The sequence below is a fragment of the Zeus faber genome (genome assembly GCF_960531495.2).
Source record: "Zeus faber genome assembly, chromosome: 1".
NCBI classification, from domain to species: Eukaryota; Metazoa; Chordata; class Actinopteri; order Zeiformes; family Zeidae; genus Zeus; species Zeus faber.
This window is the reverse complement of record NC_137193.1, coordinates 55,095,865-55,116,963: the sequence shown is the minus strand read 5'-3', so window position 1 is coordinate 55,116,963 and position 21,099 is coordinate 55,095,865. Positions and strand designations below refer to the sequence as shown.

The following is a 21,099-nucleotide window of genomic DNA, read 5'->3' as shown; positions in this document are numbered from 1 at the left end:
AAACGCTTTAAAAAACGTCCGTTTTAAACCCCTAAAATGCCGTAAAATACACACGTTTAATGTAGATCGCGTTAAAATAGAGGCAAATTGTGGCACTTTAGGCGCTGTTGGCACCGTGCTCCGGCGGGTTATCTCCCAAATAGGAGCCTTTCTGTGTGGAGTTTGCATGTTCTCCCCGTGCTCACATGGGGTTTCCTCCACCTCACGTCAGTAAGGACCCCCTCAAAAACATGCACCCATCATCGTCTGACCAGCGATGGACACTTATCACCTGGTCCCCGGGCGCGTCCACGTATGCTGCCCACTGCTCCTGGCTGTGGCCCCGGAGGAAGGACAAGCCAGGATGGGTTAAACGCAGAGAATCCATTTCACCGGCCACCATTCAAAGCATGTGTGTGTGTGTGCAAGCATGTGTTGTAGTGTGGTGTGTTGCGTGATGAATAAAGACTGTTTCTTCTCTTTCTTTCTTCTTTTCTTCTAGGAATAGGAGTTGTGAGTAATGTTGCATAAATGAATATATCATATGTTATATTACATGTTAAACCAATATAAATCCAAATTAAAAAACAACCGCCTTACCTGAAAAATAAATATATTTTCAAACAAAGAGTCTCACTAATTCAGGCTTCCCGATGAAAAGCGGCGCGTGCCTCCGACGACAAAAACAATCGCGCGTGGAGGTTGTGGGCTGAGTCCGGTGACGTCACGCTGATAAAAAGAGCGTCAGCCTCGGAGGAGGAGGACACGGAGACACTGACGCCGCGCTCCTTTCGCCCCGGGACGAGGAAAACACGTTTCCACCAAAGAAAATGAAGAAACCTGCCTCAACATTCTGCAACATCAAGGTAGGAAGCTGCTGCAGTTTATATGACTGTTTGAGAGGAAAGTAAACATCTCTTCAAGGTGATCTCTTCATGTGATAGACCCTGTTGTCTACAGTAGATATTATATATATATATATATATATATATATATATATATATATATATATATATATATATATATACATTTGCTCCCGCAGTGAATATATTAGTATTATTTCATACAAGGATTGCATAGATTACTAAAAGTAAACTTGGGAAGTGGCGTTGGAATGCGTTATCAACCTCATAGAGACTTTTGTTTCCCTGAAGTCCTGAGAACGCTTCTACCCTCTTTTCGAATATATTCATTTTTAATATTCTCTCATTGAATTTTAACTATGAAGCCCCGCCTGTACGCTGTTTTTTTTGTCCAATGTATTTTAATTTAAAGTGCATTGAGCTGCCATTTGTTTAAATGGGAATATGAATATGAATTGTTGATTGATTGTTCAGGTTTATTTTCCATTATCCATATTATCCATTTTTTAAGTTCAAGATCAAGAGATTATTTGTGTATAGTTAACTGTGAAGTTTAGTTAATATTTCCCCTTTTCCCCAGATTCTGACACCTTTCACTTTTCATTTTTATATTTCTTAATTTTTATTCTATTATTTGTTATTATTCATTTGCCTATTGTTTTTTGATGTGCGCTGCTGGGATGTTGCAAAAGTAGCACTTGTTTTTCCTGTTTCTTGGTTTAATATAATTTGCCATGTCAACAACCATCATTTGCCCGTGTACAAACTGTCTAGGAGGTAATCTATGTTAACTTACTGCTTGTGAGGAGTCAAAGTGATCCACGGTGCATGTTGTGTTGGTGCAGCCATGGAAAAGTTGTAATAAGTGTTCATAAAAAGCGCTTGCATAACAGGGGAACAAAAGTAAATTGGCTTGTTCTCAAAACCAAATAGGACCGAGAGATTCTCCAAATTCTTTCCCCTGTTATTAAGACGGTCTTTGTAAAGTTCAGCCCATCACCGGTCCATTCTACCGCACTCATTTGTACACATACCTGGCCGTATGAGATTCACGGGTAGTTGAGATGCTCAAATGAACATCAATCACACATCCGGGTCTGAGGAAAACCTCGACAAAACCACCCTTCCCCATGCACTTGTTTTTGGGTTTCTCTCACTTCGCAGCTGAAGGGAGGCCAGATCAACATGATCTTTGCACCAGTGCTTTGGGGCCTGGAAGCTCATGTTCGTTCTCATGTCTACTTTCCAAACCTGCAGCTTGTGTTTTTTTTTCCAGCGTCTTTCCCTCCAACTCAGGCTGACCTTAGGTGACCAGCGAGTAATGTTGACAAAGAAAATTGGCCGCGGTGCTTTCACAAGACACTTAAAACACTTCGTCATTCCTGGCCCCAGTCGAGGCTATCGAAGGCATCCGTCTCCTCCCAACATGAGTGAATGCTGTTCTGTGCGCTTTGTTTGCACGATTTCATCATTTATTTGCCTTTTTGTAGCGACTTTGACCTCATCTACTCTGGGCTGCACCTATATTACATATCAAAGGTGTGTCTTCGATACTGATATGTAGACGCCCTGTAACGTTCATATTTTAACATGGACGCTTTCCCAACCTCAACAGCACAGCTTATATCAAACAAACTATGGTTTTCATGTTTTTCCACAGCATTCCTCCTTCAGCGACCTGAAGCTCTTGTTCACATGATTTCCTTTGCAGGCCAGATCACTTCACTTCACTTCAACACATGAATTGCTTGAAGAATGGAAATGAAGCCCATAATGCATTATGAGTGTTTATAATTGAGTGTTATAGAGCAAATAGTAAACATCTTTATGAGGCCGCTGGGAGGTCATTTTGAGACCTTTGATGATGATTCCATTGTTCAGCAAAGTGTTTTAAGATCGCTCCACAATGGAAGGGAAGTGATATTGTTGCTATGTATGGCTGCTTTCAGATACATCAGGAGCGCTTGCTACTGAGCCTTTCCTTTCTCATTTTTGATTTCCTGACGGATGTTTTGTAGTGTAGGGGATTTCCTGGTGGAAATGCAGGTTAACGTCCAGCTCCACAGCTCAAATATTTGCCCTTGATGTGAAAAGTGTTGGAAATTCAAATTCCAACTTCCCTCCATTATTCCCCTTGACGGAGACAAAAAAAAACCATGAGGCAGACTGGGCGGAGCTTAAGTGAGAGGGTTGCAGAGCTTTAAAGGGGATCTATTATGAAAAACAAATTTTCAGTGCTGACACACAAACTGTGAAATAAGACAACCCAGTCAGTTTTTTTGTAAAGTCTTTATTTTATAAAACATCTGGTTTAACAAGCTGTTCAGATTTGCGACCCCTTCCGACATCGTATGGGGCCTCAATAATAATAGAAATAGGGCTGAACAATCAATCTAATTCAAACCAACATCACAATTTAACAGAATTACATTTTCAAATTGCTATGGCTGCTATTAAAAGTGTTTCTTTTTTATATGTATTAATTATTCATATTTAATTTTGTTATAACCGTATATAAGTTATAACCTGGAGCCGCAGTGGGCCAACCGTGGCACATGAGACCACCGTGTCCAAATTCTTCGTCGGCTTCCACACTACAAGCACCACAAAAGCCTCCATGCAATAAATTATAAGAAAAAAACAAATTTTATATCAATCCACAGTTTTTATTTGAGCCATTTAACTTTATTTAAGTGTGATATTCCAGAGAACACGGCTGTCACGACCAGAACAGAGAGGAACCCAAACGCACGACACAGGGAGACGGGGAGGCAGGCAAGGGATGTTTATTAACCGGAACGGTGGAGCTGGCCGGGGGGACCTGGTCGGGAGGGGATGGAGCAGGGCAGGGCAGGGACGATGATGACCAGGAGATGGGGTCCAGGATCCGGGTGGAGAGACGGGGAACCAGGCTGGATGGAGAGTCCTGGTCGACGAGCGGAGACAGACAGGTGAAGGGAAGGCGAGACAACAAGACATAAACTAGGAACTTGGAACTGGGAACTAGGAAGGGAGCCAATCGCGATGCAACTCGGGGAAAGCTAGTTGACGGTCTGGCAGGGAATGGCTAGGAAGCTGGGGCTAAATACAGTGCGGGTAATTGATCCCAGGTGTGTGCAGATGGGCAAGGGCGGCCCCTAGTGGCGCTGGGAGGCCGTGGGCCTAACAGTACCCCCCCCTCTACGGACGCCCCTTGGCAGACACCTGGAGCCTGAAGGACGAGTTCGGTTGAAATCCCGGACGAGGGAGGCATCCAGGATCTGTCTCCGGGGGACCCAGGAGCGTTCCTCCGGGCCGTATCCCTCCCAGTCCACGAGGTACTGGAAGCCCCTCCCCCGGCGCCGCACGTCCAGCAGGCGCCGCACTGTGTAGGTCGGGTGGCCGTTGATGGTGAGGGGGGGTGGTGGGGGGTGAGAGAGGGCTGGAAACCACTGGCTTGAGCAGGGATACATGGAAGGTAGGGTGGACACGGAGGGAGCGAGACGGAGGCGTACGGCACAGGGGTTGATGATTGACTCAATGGGAAAGGGGCCAACATGCCGGGGAGCGAGTTTTCGGGAGTCCACCTTGAGGGGCAAGTCCCTTGTGGAGAGCCAAACCATCTGTCCGGGGACGTATGTAGGTGCGGACCGGTGCCGGTTCGCCTGCCGCTGGGACCTGACCGAGGCCCGGAGTAGGGCAGAGCGGGCCCTCCTCCACGTCCTCCGGCAGCGACCAATGTGGGCCTGGACGGAGGGTACGGCGATCTCAGCCTCCTGGGCAGGGAACAGCGGGGGTTGGTAGCCCAGAGAGCATTGGAAGGGCGACAGGCCGGAGGAGGCATTCACCAGGGTGTTGTGGGCGTACTCGGCCCATGGCAGCTGGTCGCTCCAGGAGGTGGGGCTGGTGGTTGTCAGGCAGCGGAGCATGGCCTCCACCTCCTGGTTCGCCCGCTCCGTCTGGCCGTTGGTCTGGGGGTGGAAACCGGAGGAGAGACTGACCTGTGCCCCCAGGGCCGAGCAGAAGGCGCGCCAGACCTTGGAGGTGAACTGGGGTCCTCTGTCTGACACCACGTCTGCCGGAATGCCATGGCGGCGGAACACCTCGGCCACCAGCAGGTCTGCGGTCTCCCTCGCCGATGGTAGGGCGAGGAAGTGGGCCGCCTTAGAAAAGCGGTCCACCACCGTGAGGATGGTAGTGTTGCCCTGGGATGGTGGAAGACCGGTGACGAAGTCCAGGGCGATGTGGGACCAAGGACGAGTCGGGATGGGTAATGGGCGGAGGAGGCCGGAGCGGGGTCGGGTGGAGGTCTTGGACCGGGCGCAGGTGGGGCAGGCCGAGACGAAGGACCGGGTGTCAGGGAGCAGGGTCGGCCACCAGAAGTGCTGGCGGACGATGGCCAGGGTGCGGGTGATCCCGGGGTGGCAGCTGAGGCGGGAGGCATGGGCCCACTGCAGAACCTGGGAGTGTGCAGAGTCAGGGACGAACAGGCGGTTAGGGGGTCCGGTCCTGGGTCGGGCTGGTGCTCCTGTGCTTGGGTGACGAGGGACTCGATCTCCCAGGTGTGTGTGGCGGCAAGGCACAGGGGTGGAAGGATGGGTTCAGGATCCCCCGTCTTCTCCTCTGGCGCGAACACACGGGACAGGGCGTCGGGTTTGGTGTTCTTGGTTCCTGGGCGGTAGGATAGGGAGAAGTTAAACCGGCCAAAAAACAACGCCCACCTGGCCTGCCGGGAGTTGAGCCGCTTCGCCGTCCGGATATAGGCCAAGTTCTTGTGATCGGTCCAGACGAAGAAGGGGTGGATTGCTCCCTCAAGCCAGTGGCGCCATTCCTCCAGGGCTAGTTTGACAGCCAGTAGTTCCCGGTTACCCACGTCATAGTTGCGCTCGGGTGGTGTGAGCCTGCGGGACAGAAAGGCACAGGGGTGGAGCTTACCATCGGTTGGGGAGCGCTGGCGTGTCTGAAGCGTCCACTTCTACCACGAACTGGAGGTTGGCGTCGGGCTGGGCCAGGACCGGGGCCGAAGAAAAGCGGGTCCTGAGGTTGAGGAACGCGGCCTCGGCCGGGGGGGTCCATTTGAAGGCCACTGCGGTGGAGGTAAGGGCTGAGAGGGGAGCATCGATGCGACTGAAGTTACGGATGAAGCGCCAGTAGAAGTTTGCAAACCCGAGGAACCGTTGGAGCTGCTTCCTATTGGCTGGGGTTGGCCACTCCACCACGGCGGCCAGCTTCTTGGGATCCATCTCCAGCCTCCCTCGGCCAATGATGAACCCTAGGAATGAAATGGATGGAACGTGGAAGACACACTTGTCGGCTTTAACAAACAGACGGTTTTCCAGGAGGCGCTGCAGCACCAGGCGTACATGCTTTACGTGCTCGGAGAGGGATTTGGAGAAAATCAAGATGTTGTCGAGGTAAACAAAGACAAAGGAGTTGAGCATGTCCCGGAGGACATCGTTAATTAGGGCCTGGAAGACCGCTGGGGCATTAGACAGCCCAAAGGGCATAACAAGGTACTTAAAGTGTCCGAGCGGGGTGTTAAAGGCGGTCTTCCACTCGTCCCCTTCGCGAATGCAAACCAGGTGGTAAGCGTTGCGGAGGTCCAGCTTGGAAAAGTGGGTGGCCCCCTGGATGGGGACGAAGACTGAATCCATCAGGGGCAAGGGGTACTTGTCTTTGATCGTGATATCGTTCAGTCCCCTGAAATCAATGCAAGGACGGTCCTTCTTCGCAACAAAGAAGAACCCTGCACCTAGTGGAGAAGACGAGGGGCGAATAATCCCGGCAGCGAGAGAGTCGCGGATGTAAGTCTCCATGGCCTCCTGTTCGGGCCGGGAGATGTTATACAGGCAACTGCAGGGGAGGGGGGCGCCTGGCAGGAGGTTGATTGCGCAGTCATAGGGGCGATGAGGTGGTAAGGATAGCGCCTCCTGCTTGCTGAAGACCGGGGCTAGGTCCAGATATTGCGATGGAACCGAGGGCAGGTCAAGGCTCCTGGGGACCTGCTGCAGCACGCCCGGCAGCGGGGTTGGGGCCGAGCGGAGGCAGTGGGCATGACAGTGTGTGCTCCAGGAGCTCACGCTGCCCGAGCGCCAGTCCATCTGAGGGTTGTGGGTCTGGAGCCAGGGGTACCCCAGCACCACAGGGTTCAGTGGGGAATCAATAAGGAAGAACCTTAAAGACTCACGGTGGTTGCCGGAGAGTAGCAGCTTGAGGGGAGCTGTCTGGTGGGTAATCCGGGTCAGATACGACCCATCCAGCCCCTTGACCTCGAGCGGTGCGGGGAGAGGGACGGGTGTCAGGCCTAGCTGGCTTGCTAGCCCCTGGTCGAGGAAACTCGCATCCGCCCCGGAATCTATGATGGAGTGTTAAAATCAATGTGTTTTTATTGAAGATGTATTTATTTATTTTATTTTACGACGTTTCCTAATTGAGTGAAACAAACAGTCCCCCACAGGCTTGGAGCAGGGCAACCAACAGATTTTTAAATGAGGCCTTGTACTGTAGATCTAATATGAGTGAAGACTCAGCAACAGCACTGCTTATTTCTCGCCTCAAATTCTTTCAGAAACAAATTTTTGTGAACTGCTAAGGGGAAATAAGTGAACATTTACTATTACTTGTAAATAGTCAAACCCCATTGACTTACAGAAATAAAGGGCCTCAGGAGGGAGGCATCACACCATGCGACACACACTGAAACAGCGCATCTGAAACAGGATGGTTTTGAGGCATGCTAGAATGGCAAGAATGCTTGATATGAGGTGTATTCAGCAAAAAACTTTGACGACATTTTTTAGAGACCTCAGACACCCCTATTAACTTGTTGAAAAGGAGCATAATATGTCCCCTTTAAGGGACAGGTGGTGGGGTGGGGTTCCAGTATCTTTAAACCAGCAGAAGGTTGACGATACGAGGCATCAATGGTTTTTAAATAATTTTTATTGATAGGGTGAGTAAACACCAAACCTTGTATCTCACTTCCAGAGGGATCATCTCTAGCCTTTCATCGCCGTAGTCAGGGCAAACAGACACACTTTGCGCTCTCGCCCAAATGGGGTTTGTTTGTCATATATGACACCGTGATTCATGAACAGAAGCCAGTTGTTTTCAGAAATACTTCACCATGATAAACACACACACACACGCTCTATATACTCACTTGGATGCATTTAGGAAAAAATGCAAACATCATTATCCCACCCAGGTTTTGGCGTGAGGTACATCTCTTTTTAAAGAGTAATCGACACATTGACCGTACAATGGATGTACAATATCATCATAAGATTTACGTTATATATTGGCCCTGAATCATTATTTTTTGACAATGATAGAAACAAGGCTGAATTTGAGCTTGACCCCATTTGGTTTAATATAACTCTCGCACAAAGGGCCTCATTTCCTCGCCTGAGCAAACACGTCCCATCAAAAAATCTCGACAATTAAAGGCTGTTTGATTCAAAACTAGGGTGAAATATTAGCGGCGCGGCAAAAAAACAGCTATTGTGTGTGCTAACATACCGTAAAGCCGAGCTTTAATAGGAACATTAGCTGTTCCAGAGATCAACGGGGCGTTTATTCTTCCTCAGCTCGGCCTGGCAGCCAATAAATAACAGGAGGCTTGGATTAACCACTTGTGTTTTCATAGCAAATTCACTCCGAATCTCAACATGCCCTTTTAGAGCACTTAATGAATCTAAGTTTTCTGGAGCTGCAGGGTTTGTTTGAAGAGTGTGCAACGAGTGTCACACAGTGTGTGTGGAACCTTTTTCCAGATCACTGGGGATGGGGGTTGGGGAGAAATCCCACCAGCGGAGTTGGGTTAAGTTCAACAGTGTATTAAACATTTCCACACAGTTTATGATATTACTGTTAGAATGCTTTCAGCCCAAAATGCATTAATAAATCACTGATATGGTCCATTGTTTTATAACAAGGTTTATGGCCTAATGATTCTCATTTTATTAAAACTAAAAATGGTTATTTGGGCTTTAAATAGATCCATTCAAGCGGAAAGAAGTTTAAGTTTCTTTTATTAGAAGCAGGATTCAATTTTATCTCCCGGATTTATTAGGCCATTTTTATAGAACGGCCATCTTCTGTCCTTAATACTTAATACTAGGTTTAACACTTGGTTAGCATTTTTTTAAATAGAAATCCTATTCTGAAAATTAGAGATGGCACCAATCCAACACCCAGTAAATTTAATTGGTTGCTATTGGATATTGGAAGGAAAAAAATGTAGGAATCCGGTCCTCTAACAACTCAAGTCTGAAATACTGAAATATCACCTAAAAACCTTTGGCGTCATTACTGTGGAGACTTAATGTGATGTAAAGAGAAGTAATAGGCACTGTGATAGCAATGTTACCATGGCAACAACAATAAGCAATAGTCATTCAGCATGGCACCTGTGCGTGGGATCTGCCACAGTATCAGCTGTGTGGAAATACTTCACACCAGCAGTGGAAACTTAAACGCAACAAACTTGAGAGAGATCTTCAGCATCACCTAAAGTTATTTAATGGATGTATTTATGCCACAGCTGCTAAGAAGAAAAATAAAAATGAAAGAGAGAAAAATACTGCCGCGGTATCGTGCCATCCCTATTGTACACACACACACAAACACACACACACACATATATATATATATATATATATATATATATATATATATATATATATATATATATATATATGTTTATATGCACATACACACACACACACACACACACACACACAAACACAAACACACTTAAATAATACATACATTAAATTGCCTTTTATTGTGTCACTCCACCTCGTGCTGCCAAAACAGCTCTGACCCGTGGAGGCATGGACTCCACAAGACCTCGTAAGGTGTCCTGTGGTATCTGGCACCAAGACGTTAGCAGCAGATCCTTTGAGTCCATGGGGCCCCCATGGATCGGTCTTGTTGTTCCAGCACATCCCGCAGGTGCGCTATTGGATTGAGATCTGGGGAATTTGGAGGCCAGATCAACTCTTTGTCATGTTCCTCAAACCACTCCTGAGCAATTTTTGCAGTGTGGCAGGACACATTATCCTGCTAAAACAGGCCACTGCCATCAGGGAAAACTGTTGCCATGAAGGGGTGCACTTGGTTTTCAACAATGTTTAGGTAGGTGGTACGTGTCAATGTAACATCCACATGAATGCCCGGACACAAGGTTTCCCAGCAGAACATTGCTCAGAGTATCACACCGCCCCGCCAGCTTGCCTTCTTCTCATAGTGCATCCTGGTGGCATCTCTTCCCCAGGTAAACTAGGCACACGAACCAGGCCATTCACATGATGTAAAAGAAAACATGATTCATCAGACCAGGCCACCTTCTTCATTTGCTCCATGGTCCACTTATTTATTTTTTTATTTTTTTACCTGTGCTGTCAGCATGGGCATACAACAGAGTATTTGTATGCAATTGTATCTAGGACAGAGTTCATCAGCAAGTGGAGTTCAACTTCTCAAACTGCAATGCAACTTTTTATTTTATTCAATCATCTAGAACTGCTACTGAACTTTGTCCTGTGGATGACATGTGGGATGACAAGAGCACAGCTTTTGGTTACACAGAACTGCCACCAATCCCCCTTTTAAGAGAACGGTCTTACCATTTTTGGCCGATAAATAACTAATCATTATTACTACTCCAAGAGGGGGAGAATCACCATGGGTGAGACAAATAAAGAAACAAACAAGAAAAAACATAGAAACAGCAACATATGACAACATTTATCGACAAAACAGAATTAGTTATGTCCAGGAAAATAGGAACAGCAATTCGGCACGTGGCTTCTTCCTGCCATAGATATGGCAGTTAATGAGGGAGAAAAGCAGAGGGCTGTGACAGGAGGATGTAGAGGACCGTGTTCAAAGCAGGTGCTGGCGGTGTGTGTGTGTGTGTGTGCCTGTGATGAGTCCGCATGTATGTATGTGTGTGTGTGCGTGTGTAATGTGTGTAATGTGTCCACCAGTGAGTGCACAGTACTTGTCCCAATTAGTTGAAGTGTATGAGGTTGGAATTATATCGTTGGCCCGCGGCCATATAGACACCCCACTACCGCAGGAAAGCCCCGAGCACCTTGCCCTGCAGCAACAATAGACCCCCCAACCCCCAGAGAAGCTGGGAGCCTGCGGAGCAACACCCACACAACCCGTCCCAGGGAGCGTGAGGAGAAACTGAACCCCCGGAGGGCACACATTCAACCCATCCCCATATGAAGACATCTTATGCCTGCACGTGGGGATGCGTTGTATGTGTGGCATAAGATGCCTGCAGTGCAGTGAAGCGTGCGTGATGCGTGATGCGGGTGCCGCAGGTGTAGAACCCGGGCCGCGGATGCCAAGGACGGACCACAGGCCCAGAGCCAAGTCCCGCCCCCGAGGGGTCAGTTGTGACGCTCACGTGCCCATTGTAGTGTGCTTTAGGTGGTGGACAGGGTCAGCACGGACACTCTGCAACTACACAGCCCAATATGCAGCAAGCTGTGATACATTGTGTGTTCTGACACCTTTCTATCATAGCAGCATTAACTTTTTCAGCAATTAGTGCTACAGTATCTCTTCTGTGGGATCGGGCCGACGGGCTAGACTTCACTCCCCAGGCACATCAATGAGCCCATTGGCGCCCATGACCCTGTTGTCGGTTCAACGGTTTTCCTTCCTAACCACTGCATACCGGGAACACCTCACATGACCTGTCATTTTGGAGATGCTCTCATCCAGTCGTTGATCCATCACTATTTGGCCCTTGTTAAAGTCACTCAGATCCTTACGCTTGCCCATTTTTCCTGCTTCCAACACACCAACTTCAAGAACTGACTGTTCACTTGCTGCCTAATATATCCCACCTCTTGAAGGTGCCATTGGAACGAGGTGATCAATGTTATTCACTTCACCTGTCAGTGGTTCTAATGTTGTAGCTGATGGGTATATACAGTATACATAAATATGAAATCCCACTGTGTCCTATCCAGCTGTTTGTGCTGTGCCATGGCTTGCTGCAGCTCACCCAGCTGCTCTACAGCTCCTACTTCAAGAGCACCATCACCACCATTGAGAGGCGCTTTGGCCTCAACAGCTACACCTCAGGAACCATTTCCTCTCTGCACGAGGTACGAGCTAGCCCAACATTCCCTGTACGGCTCAGGAGAAATTCATTTCTGTAACGGGTGTGGTTAGGACCCAATTGCAGCACAAAGACAGGCAGGGATATTTGGTAATGTCTTTTATTTGTAGAGCAGACGGAAGACAGGCAGGGGGCAGGCAGGATACGTGGTCGGAGCGAGGCAGAGTCGGTAGCGGGGAATCAGTCCGGAGGACGCTGGAGAGTCTGGTGCAAGCATCGAAGACAATCTGGCAATGGGTGACTGGTGAGAGAGGCATATATAGGGGTTAGATTACAGATCGGGAATAGCTGTGTGCGCAGGTGAATGGCGGTGGATTAATGAGACAGGTAAGGAGGGGGAGGGGAAGGTAGATGAAGGCGGAGATCATGATAATTTCAAAGATACGCATAACAGACATTCTGCAGAACAAGATTTATATGCCCTATCAGAAAGGGTTTCAAGGGTGCTTGACCGTGGTTCACAAGAAATGAATTAAATTTGGAAGTTTACATGTTCCACCGGCTTCTGTTTAATCACAGCATCAATCGGTTTGCCAATTTAGTCTCCTAGGTTACAGCTTTTAAAATGTTTATATATATATGCATTTATTTATTTATTTATTTATTTATTTATTTACTTTTATTCTTTCTTTTTTTTTTTTATCATTCTTGAGGTGAGATTTAATGGGGGAGATAAAAACGCAATCTACCTGATATATCATTCTTGGTGGTTGTTTTACTTTAAATATGTTTTATTCTTTGCCACTTTCTCACATCATTTTTTTTTTTACATAATGTGTGCCCACTATGTCTGGTCTGAATAAAGACGCGGCAAATATTTGTTCAAAATGGGAGCCTGACCGGACACTTAGCTTTTTCATATCGATTTGAGAAGGAGTCCATTTTTAAAATGATTGAGCTCTGAGCTGGCACCGAACGTCTGTGTGTATTTTCAGGTTGGCAACACGGTGCTGATAGTGTTCGTGAGCTACTTTGGGAGTCGGGTGCATCGACCCCGGCTCATCGGGATCGGAGGACTAGTGATGTCCGTCAGCGCCATGATCCTGACCTTACCACACTTCTTATCAGAGCCCTACCAGTACGACTCCGTTTTACACGGTAAGATGACATGATGCTACGCGTTTCAAGATTATGATCTTGAATGAGTATGCAATAAAGGATTATGCTGATATGAGTGTGTTATGGCAGCACTTTACTGGAAGTAAATCACTGATCGAGACCGAGAAGCACCTACAGTACCTGCTTCACAACAAAGTCAGTAAATGATAGGAGCCATTGCTGTGTATAGTATTTGGCTTCCTGTGTTGTTGCTGCGGAGAGGAAGGGAGTGCTGGGGCTGCAGTGTTTGGAAAGCCTGCAGGTGTCCTCAAACGCAAACATTGTTGGGAAACTCAATCCAGGTAGATTAAAATTACAAAACTGGCAGTTCACCAACATTCTTCCTGTTCCTTCCTTAACTTTCCCATCCGCGAGACAAAGTCCACTGGCCTCACACAGAGCACCCAATGAGGGGGTCAACAAATCCTCAGGAAATGAAAGTAGTCAGATGTCCTGTATTCATTCATTGTGGTAATTACCAGAGAGTAATATTGATATAAAACTTTTCCCCTCCTTTCCCATGCCTAAACGCCCCCACCCCACCCCCCACTCCCCCCATGCATTTAAACCTCCAGATCGCCACGACATTTGCAACCCGCAGTTGAACTCCAGCTCCCCGGAATCGTGCAGCCATGATGAGACCAAGCGCTTGACTGAATCCAACAACCTGTGGCTGATCATGGCCATTGCTCAGCTGCTGTTTGGCATGGGCTCGGTGCCCATCCAGCCCTTTGGTATTTCCTACGTGGATGATTTTGCAGGGCACGGAAACTCCCCCCTTTACATAGGTGAATAACCTGTAGATCAGAGGTAGATTTAATAGTTTAGATAAACAGAACTTAAACAGAACACCATCCAGGACATTAACCTGGGGTCATGGTGTCACTGTATATTGGGTTATTCCAGAAACTAGTGTGTGGGTAATGCATTTGAATTATTCGAGGACAGTCCTTGTAACTTTAGCGTGGGGAGTCTCACTGTCACTATGTGCTTTTCTCTTTACAGCAATTCTCTTCTCGGTCTCTGTATTTGGGCCGGCCTTTGGCTACCTGCTCGGCTCCATCATGCTGAGAATCTATGTGGATGTGAACACGACTGGATCAGGTACTGGCTTGTCCACAGTGTTTTCGGTGGACCAATAAATGTAGAATCCATGGACCAGTGGGTTCATACATGGTCTTGCTGTGCTCTGTTCTCCCCCTGACCTGCAGCAGTCAACGAGGAGCTGAGTATCAGCGACCCCCGCTGGGTGGGCGCCTGGTGGATGGGTCTGCTTATTTCTTCCGGGAGCTTGGCACTAGCATCCATCCCTTACTTCCTCTTCCCTCGTAGAATGCCTGTGGAAGGCGAAGTATGTCCAACTTTCACGTCCCTTTATTACCTCGTGTTGTACTGACATCTGCTGGCTTTATTTTATCATTGCATAGGTTCAGTTATCCTCAGACCGAAAGACCCAAATATAGTATTTTGTAACCAACATTAAAAAAATCACATAGCTAGAAGGCACTTAATGAACTGCATTCAAATTACATGGGCATTGACCCGGCAATATAATATAAATAATTAAACAAAAAATCTTTGGTCTTGTTTTTCCTTATTTTTAGGAAATAAAATGTAATCAACCCAGGAATTTCATATTCTCTTGATTCCAATTTAGTTTTTCTGTTTCACAGGTGATTGAAGTTGATACTGCCAAAAATGAAGACTCAATGAAGTCAGATCAGACCTCCTTGCTTGATTTCCTCAAGAGTGAGTTCATTACTAATCACACTGGTCTGTTAATGATCCTCTGATTTCATCAAATAGAAATGTTGATAATTTGAGAAACACTGACCTTAGAATTTCTATCAGGTTAATATTTGTACCCTTCTTTGTCACCGTCCCCCCTTTTGTTTTCTGTACAAGTCTGTGTTCTAATTTGGTTCAGAGGCCGCTGTTTAATGTTCAGATGCTCTGTTCAACAAAGAGTGAGTATTGTCCCACGTGGCATTGGAAATATCTGATCTTTTTGTGTTTGGTGACCTTGTCTTTGTGTCTGGTTTGTAATTGTGTCTTTGCAGTGTTCCCGAGACTGTTTGTTCAGCTCCTGCTGAGTCCTCTCTTCTTGATGTTGGTACTGGCTCAGTGCTGCTTTTCCTCAGTCATCGCAGGTCTCGCCACCTTCCTGAATAAGTATCTGGAGCGACAATACAGCACCTCACCCACATACAGCAGCCTGCTCATAGGTGGGTACAAGAACTTACATGGCCACAAGATGCTATATAAGTTCAAGTTCAAGAGAATATTTGTGTATATATGTTGTATATATTACAAATACATACATACGGTCATACATATATGCTCAAGGGGAGAAAGATGTAGTCAAAATAATACTCTAGTGTCACTAGAGCTACTATGCTAACTCAGTTACTTTATAAATATACTCTGGTTCTCAGATCCCTTTGTTCAGAGCCCTATATTTCCAGGCCCAGGTCTAGTTCCAGCTTGTCCATAAACACCATTTCAGATCTTATTTCATATTCAGATGCGCTGAATTATCCTTTTTCAAAGTAAGCTTATTCTTTTTTTTATTTTTTTTGTTTTTTTATTTAGCGAGTCCTTCTTGTAACTGCTCTTTCTCAGTTAGGTGCTCAGCACTAGACTACAACTATTTTGTTTTGCCTTGCTAGGAAGGGGAAAGCGAATTCCAGGTAGGCAATGATGGCTCATTACCTTTGCAGCCACAGATGCTTCATACCAATTTCGCATTTAACATCAAGCACTCAATATTCACTGCAGCAGCAGCTCGAAAATGTATAAGTGCAGAACCATTTAGAGAGATAATCACTGAAATGTGGCTAAAACAGTACAACAGCGGAGACATTACTACCAGCACCACAGAGACATTCTCAAATACCGAGCAGGATGAAAGGGCCTTTTCTGAAGTGTCACATGTCTGACCCAAAATTGGTCCATCCACTTGGAAGTCAATGGAACTTATTTTGCCTCCCAGGTGCTGTGAACCTGCCATTGCTCGCAGTGGGGATGCTGCTGGGTGGAGTAATCATGAAGAGAACTGGTCTCTCCATGAAGGCCATACCACGCTTCTCCGTGATCATGCTAACCATCTCCGCGCTGCTCTTCATCCCTCTCTTCTTCATGGGCTGTCCCACCCAGAGTGTCTCAGAGGTCAATTACCATCAAGTCGGACAGCATGGGTAAAGACGGGATCCGTGTTCTTTATTTTTTGTTTTGTTTTTGTTTGCGCATTTCATGGGTCTTTGCATCTCCCTGATTGAATGTTGGAAATGGTTTTACTCACATCTTTCTTCAATGGTTATATTGATTGAAGCAAGCTTTCCAGTCATAATAACTGAATGAAAGATTTAAATCAGCTGCCATCTTGTTCCGTGTTAAAAGCCAGTCTTGACAAACTACTTGACAGCTCTTAAGTTAAACAAGGCACCAACAACTAAGGTAAGAACAGATGTTGGGGCCTTTTAAATTTCTGTTTATGAGGCTTCATCATGTATAAATGACATTCTAACATTTAGCTTACAGTTTTCCTTCTATCCCAAAATTCTTCTCCTTAATATGTTTTTTTTTTTTTTTTTTTAATAAACCCTTATCAGTCCCACAATGGGGAAATTTGAAATGTCTCTGCATTTCACCATCCTAGTATCTGATGTATCTAGGAGCAGTGGGCTGCCATGCAGAGGCGCCCGGGGAGCAGTTAGGGGGTTAGGTGTCTTGCTCAAGGACACATCAGCACGCTACCAGGAGGAGCCTGGGATCGAACCTCTAGACGACCCGCTCTACCTCCTGAGCTACTGTCCCCCCTAAGTTTATTTGCCACATACATATGTTCATACATATATGCAATGAAATATCATTGCAACACCCCGTATTTTTTATTTATTTATTTATTTATTTATTTATTTATTTATTTATTTATTTATGTAGTTATATGGGTGATATTGAGAGAATAAAAATACCTCAATACTGATCATTTGGCGATATTTTGGGGATGACAGTTGGTTCTCTCATACAATATTTACACACAAGAGAAGCAAACATTAGTAATGTTTAGTAATATATCCATGCTAGAGGCATTGGTTAAAACCTTCTAAAACAGTCTATGAAGATCAGACATTTGCATCGCTTTACTGTAATACAGCCTTAAAAACTATACTGTAAATAGAACTTTTAACCATAACCAAAATTCCAGAAGATATCTAGTCTCATATCAAAAGATAGATATTAAGTCAATATAGCCCTCCCTCAGCTGCAACTGTGAAGTGACCCGAGCTGTGTGCTCTTCTTCTATAATCCTCTGTGGTTACAGCCATGTCCTAAGATCCTCTCTCGCTCACTCTCTCTCGCTCTCCCTCGCTGTCCTTTTCTCTCTGTGTTCCCCCAGGTCTCTGTCCCAGTGTTACTCCAACTGCTCCTGTCCGGCCGGAGCCTTCAACCCAGTGTGTGGATCTGACGGCGTGGAGTACATCTCCCCGTGCCACGCCGGCTGCACCAACTTCACCAGAGACCCCAACAACACCCACAGGGTGCAGGTGAGAAAGAGTACAATGAGATCAAAGATTACCAGACCCCAAAAGTATAGAATTATATGTATATTACTGCGGTCTTGTGAATTATCGGTATTATCGGTCCTATAAAGACATTTTTTCCCTAATGAGCTGTGGCATTTCCACATGACAAGTGGAACGTCGGAAAGTGGGAAACTTTAAATATTGACATTTATTACTCAGTAGGTATATCATTATAGTAAAATTAAACCTGTAGTCTTGTATTGAGACTTTTAGTACATCTCCGCTCAACATTCACTCTTTATTTCACTAGTTTAATAACCAAATATAAAACATGCATACATCATATGGTGCCGACTGCTCTGTTTGTTCTCACCTATTTACTAAATAATTTGGATCATCAGGAAACGGGCAGAGAAATTGCATCACCACCAACGCAACATGTGAGGTTCACGATCGATGCCAAAATCGATATTTAATTAGCAGAGTATATAGTAGGTGTTTTAAGAGGATCAGAGCCGCAGTATTAAATTTGTTAGACCCTGTGAGTAATCGCAGAGTAGGAGGATTCTAGGAGGCTCATAATAGACTATTAGTCGATATGACTCAGTCGCATACAGTGGCGGCTGCAGCTGGCTTCATGGATTAATCCCGAGTAATCACAGACTAATTATTTGCCCTTGCTGGAGGCCTATCCAGGCTTAAGGAAGCCTCTAAAGGTTAGACGAGAGAGCCACACGGTTTGACGCTGGGAGGAGTGGTCGAGAAACTCAGGATGGCTAAATTGTGGCAGGTACTGGGTTTGATCAGTTTCTTATTTATAGTTACTGTGATTGCTGATAAAAAATGATATCTAAGGCGACCGGTCACATGCCCTATGAGCTAAAACTTATCTGAATTTAAAAGGAAGGTTTGCTGACGTGGGACCTGTAGGACTGGGCTCCACGTTTGTGCTGCATCATCTTGTGTTTAATATGCACAGTGTTGTTTACTTATAATAAGGGTTTATAGGGAATAGCAGAGAAGCCCCGAATAATTTTTTTGGAGGTGAAAGTATCTGAATACCTTGTATTGTGCCTGAAAGATATTAATCTTTGGACATACCGCCGTTTATTAGTAACTAGTATTCGTATTAGTATAGCAATTAATATTTAATGGCATCTATGGATATTCAATTCATATAAAGGTTAAAAATCTGCCAGCTCACACTTGAATTGATGTTGTGAGGGGCAGAGTGCATTAAATGCCTATAAGGGACAACTTGAAGGGCATTATCCTGCTTATTCTACAGACACTCCAAAACAATTTAGGATCATTTCTTTATGTTTTTTTTTTTTTGTTTTTTTTTTGCATTTTAAAAATGAAAAGTCACATCAGAATCAGAGCCAAACAAAAGACGGCATTGATTGTGGATCTGACTTCTTCCCGGCTATTAGTGACGCATTTAACTTTCTCTCTTACTTCTTCTCTTCTTCCCTTCTTATCTCTCTTTGAACCCAGGCGTACACCAGCTGCAGGTGTGTCTCCGGGGGCCACGGCCGCGCCAGTCCTCGCCACTGTCCCAACAGCTGCCCTCACTACCTGCCGCTCGTTATTTCCATCATCTCCCTGGCAGGACTGATCGCCAGCCTCACCCACAACCCCATTTATATGATGGTCCTCAGGTACCACATCAAGTCTACAATCTTCCAGTACTGTACTGTAGGTGGACATTAAGGGTGACATTGGAACTAACTATTAGTTACAAGGTCAAATGGTTTCCAAACAAACAATTACCTGAATCCTTTTCGTATTTTAAGTAATAATTGCTGTTATTTTCCTCATATGAACATTGTGATTTATTTTGTGTTGTTTTTAGAACTGTTCCCCATGAAGAAAAGTCATTCGCTATTGGAGTCCAGTTTTTGCTAATGAGAGTGCTCGGTAAGGGAATATACATATAGTTCATCATGTGATTATTATATTATTATTTATATGTTGGGTATCAGCAATCATTTTACATATCTTTGCTTTTGTTCTTTTGAAGCAAATGTTGGAGAGCCCCCTTGAGCCTATTTAAGGTGTTATAAACTTCTAAGGGACTCTAAACTGTTTGTGGATGTGTTGCCAGCCTGGCTCCCAGCTCCTGCTCTGTTCGGGATGGCCATCGATACGTCATGTATCTGGTGGAAGCACATGTGCGGGAAGAAGCTCAGCTGCGGTTACTACGACAACAACATCTTGAGGAACAGGTTAAAAAAATATCAACATACTCTAATATTTTATATTTTTTATGGACATAAAAAGGGAATGAGTTAACTCATGCTGTCAAATCTTTGTGTTGCTTCACGTCCTTGCTCCTGCAGATATCTGGGCCTGCATGTGGCCTTCAAAGTGATGGGGATCGTCTTCCTGATGCTGGTCGGGTGGAAGGTGCGGCGAACCAGGGAGTACAGTTTAGAGAAGCGGCTGGAGGGACCGCTGTAACGCCGCCTCTCATTGGCTGACATCTCTGGAGACGTCCAGGTGATCAACTCACCTCTGAGAAGAACCACGCTCTCACGAAATGAAAAACGAACGGTCACCATCAAGGCTTTGGAGCCCGTTTTTTACCTCCACCCGGTGTTCGATTTGAAGTTTCCATTTTTACCCCATTGGGATGTGGAATCTTTTCACAATTCAATACAGGACCGACAACATCAATCGCTGGACACTTTTATTTTTTTCCTGAAATGAGTTAAAGTGGTATTCGTAAGATTCTGCTGTTTATAAAGAATATATTGATACCTTTTTTTTAAAGTGGCACTTTATAAGAAACAATCTTTCACTGTATTTGTGTTATGTGTATGTGGCTTTATATAAAGTTTCAATTGTTGAACAATAAGAACTTGATGAAGCAGCATAACTGTTTTGGGTCAGTGAACTGTCGACTGGGCTGAACATTCATAAAAAGAACAACGCCCTCGGATGAAAAAACATCAACCCAACACCGACACTCTTACTGTATGGATTACCACTTTAAAAGACAACAGGACCGGAGGGACATGTGAAGGATGCTATCTGTTGTCTTTCACTGCTTGTTCCGAAGGCTGACCTTCACTCATTACATGTTCTGGTTGCAAATGGCAACATTAACTCCAGCTTAATATTTAAGTTTCATATATGGATTTCCGTCTCAAAAACTGAGGCACATGTGTGACAGCTTTATTAACTGTGGAATACATTATACACAGTGTTATTTGCCTGTATCACACTTTAACCACTGCACAGTTGATTTTTAATACAACACTCTTTACTCATATGATTCATTGAAAAGATGTATACACTCACTATGGTATTCCCCGCTGTAGACTTAATTTCTGTTTTGAATGAATAAGTCGCTGGTAAATAAAATAAAAAATAAAAAATGATACCACTATTTCAGTCTCCAATCAGTCTGTCTGTCTCTCTTGTCTGTCCGTCTGTCCTCCCGGTTGACTCTGACGTCATTTCATACAGTTTCTCGGAGAGAGAGCGAGCGAGAGAGGCC

The 21,099-nt window shown here is 45.3% G+C and overlaps 1 protein-coding gene across 1 annotated transcript; it reads left to right on the top strand.

Moving 5' to 3' along the window:
• Positions 1–796: 796 nt before the first annotated feature.
• On the top strand, positions 797–20,939 carry slco2a1 (solute carrier organic anion transporter family, member 2A1). Its single transcript, XM_080017761.1, has 14 exons — positions 797–845; positions 11,819–11,956; positions 12,906–13,068; positions 13,644–13,856; positions 14,074–14,172; positions 14,280–14,419; positions 14,742–14,817; positions 15,129–15,293; positions 16,061–16,265; positions 17,468–17,615; positions 19,092–19,255; positions 19,450–19,514; positions 19,702–19,822; positions 19,937–20,939. Exons 1-14 carry the CDS (start codon positions 810–812, stop codon positions 20,055–20,057), a joined length of 1,854 nt encoding a protein of 617 aa, XP_079873887.1. The 5' UTR covers positions 797–809; the 3' UTR covers positions 20,058–20,939.
• Positions 20,940–21,099: the final 160 nt, after the last annotated feature.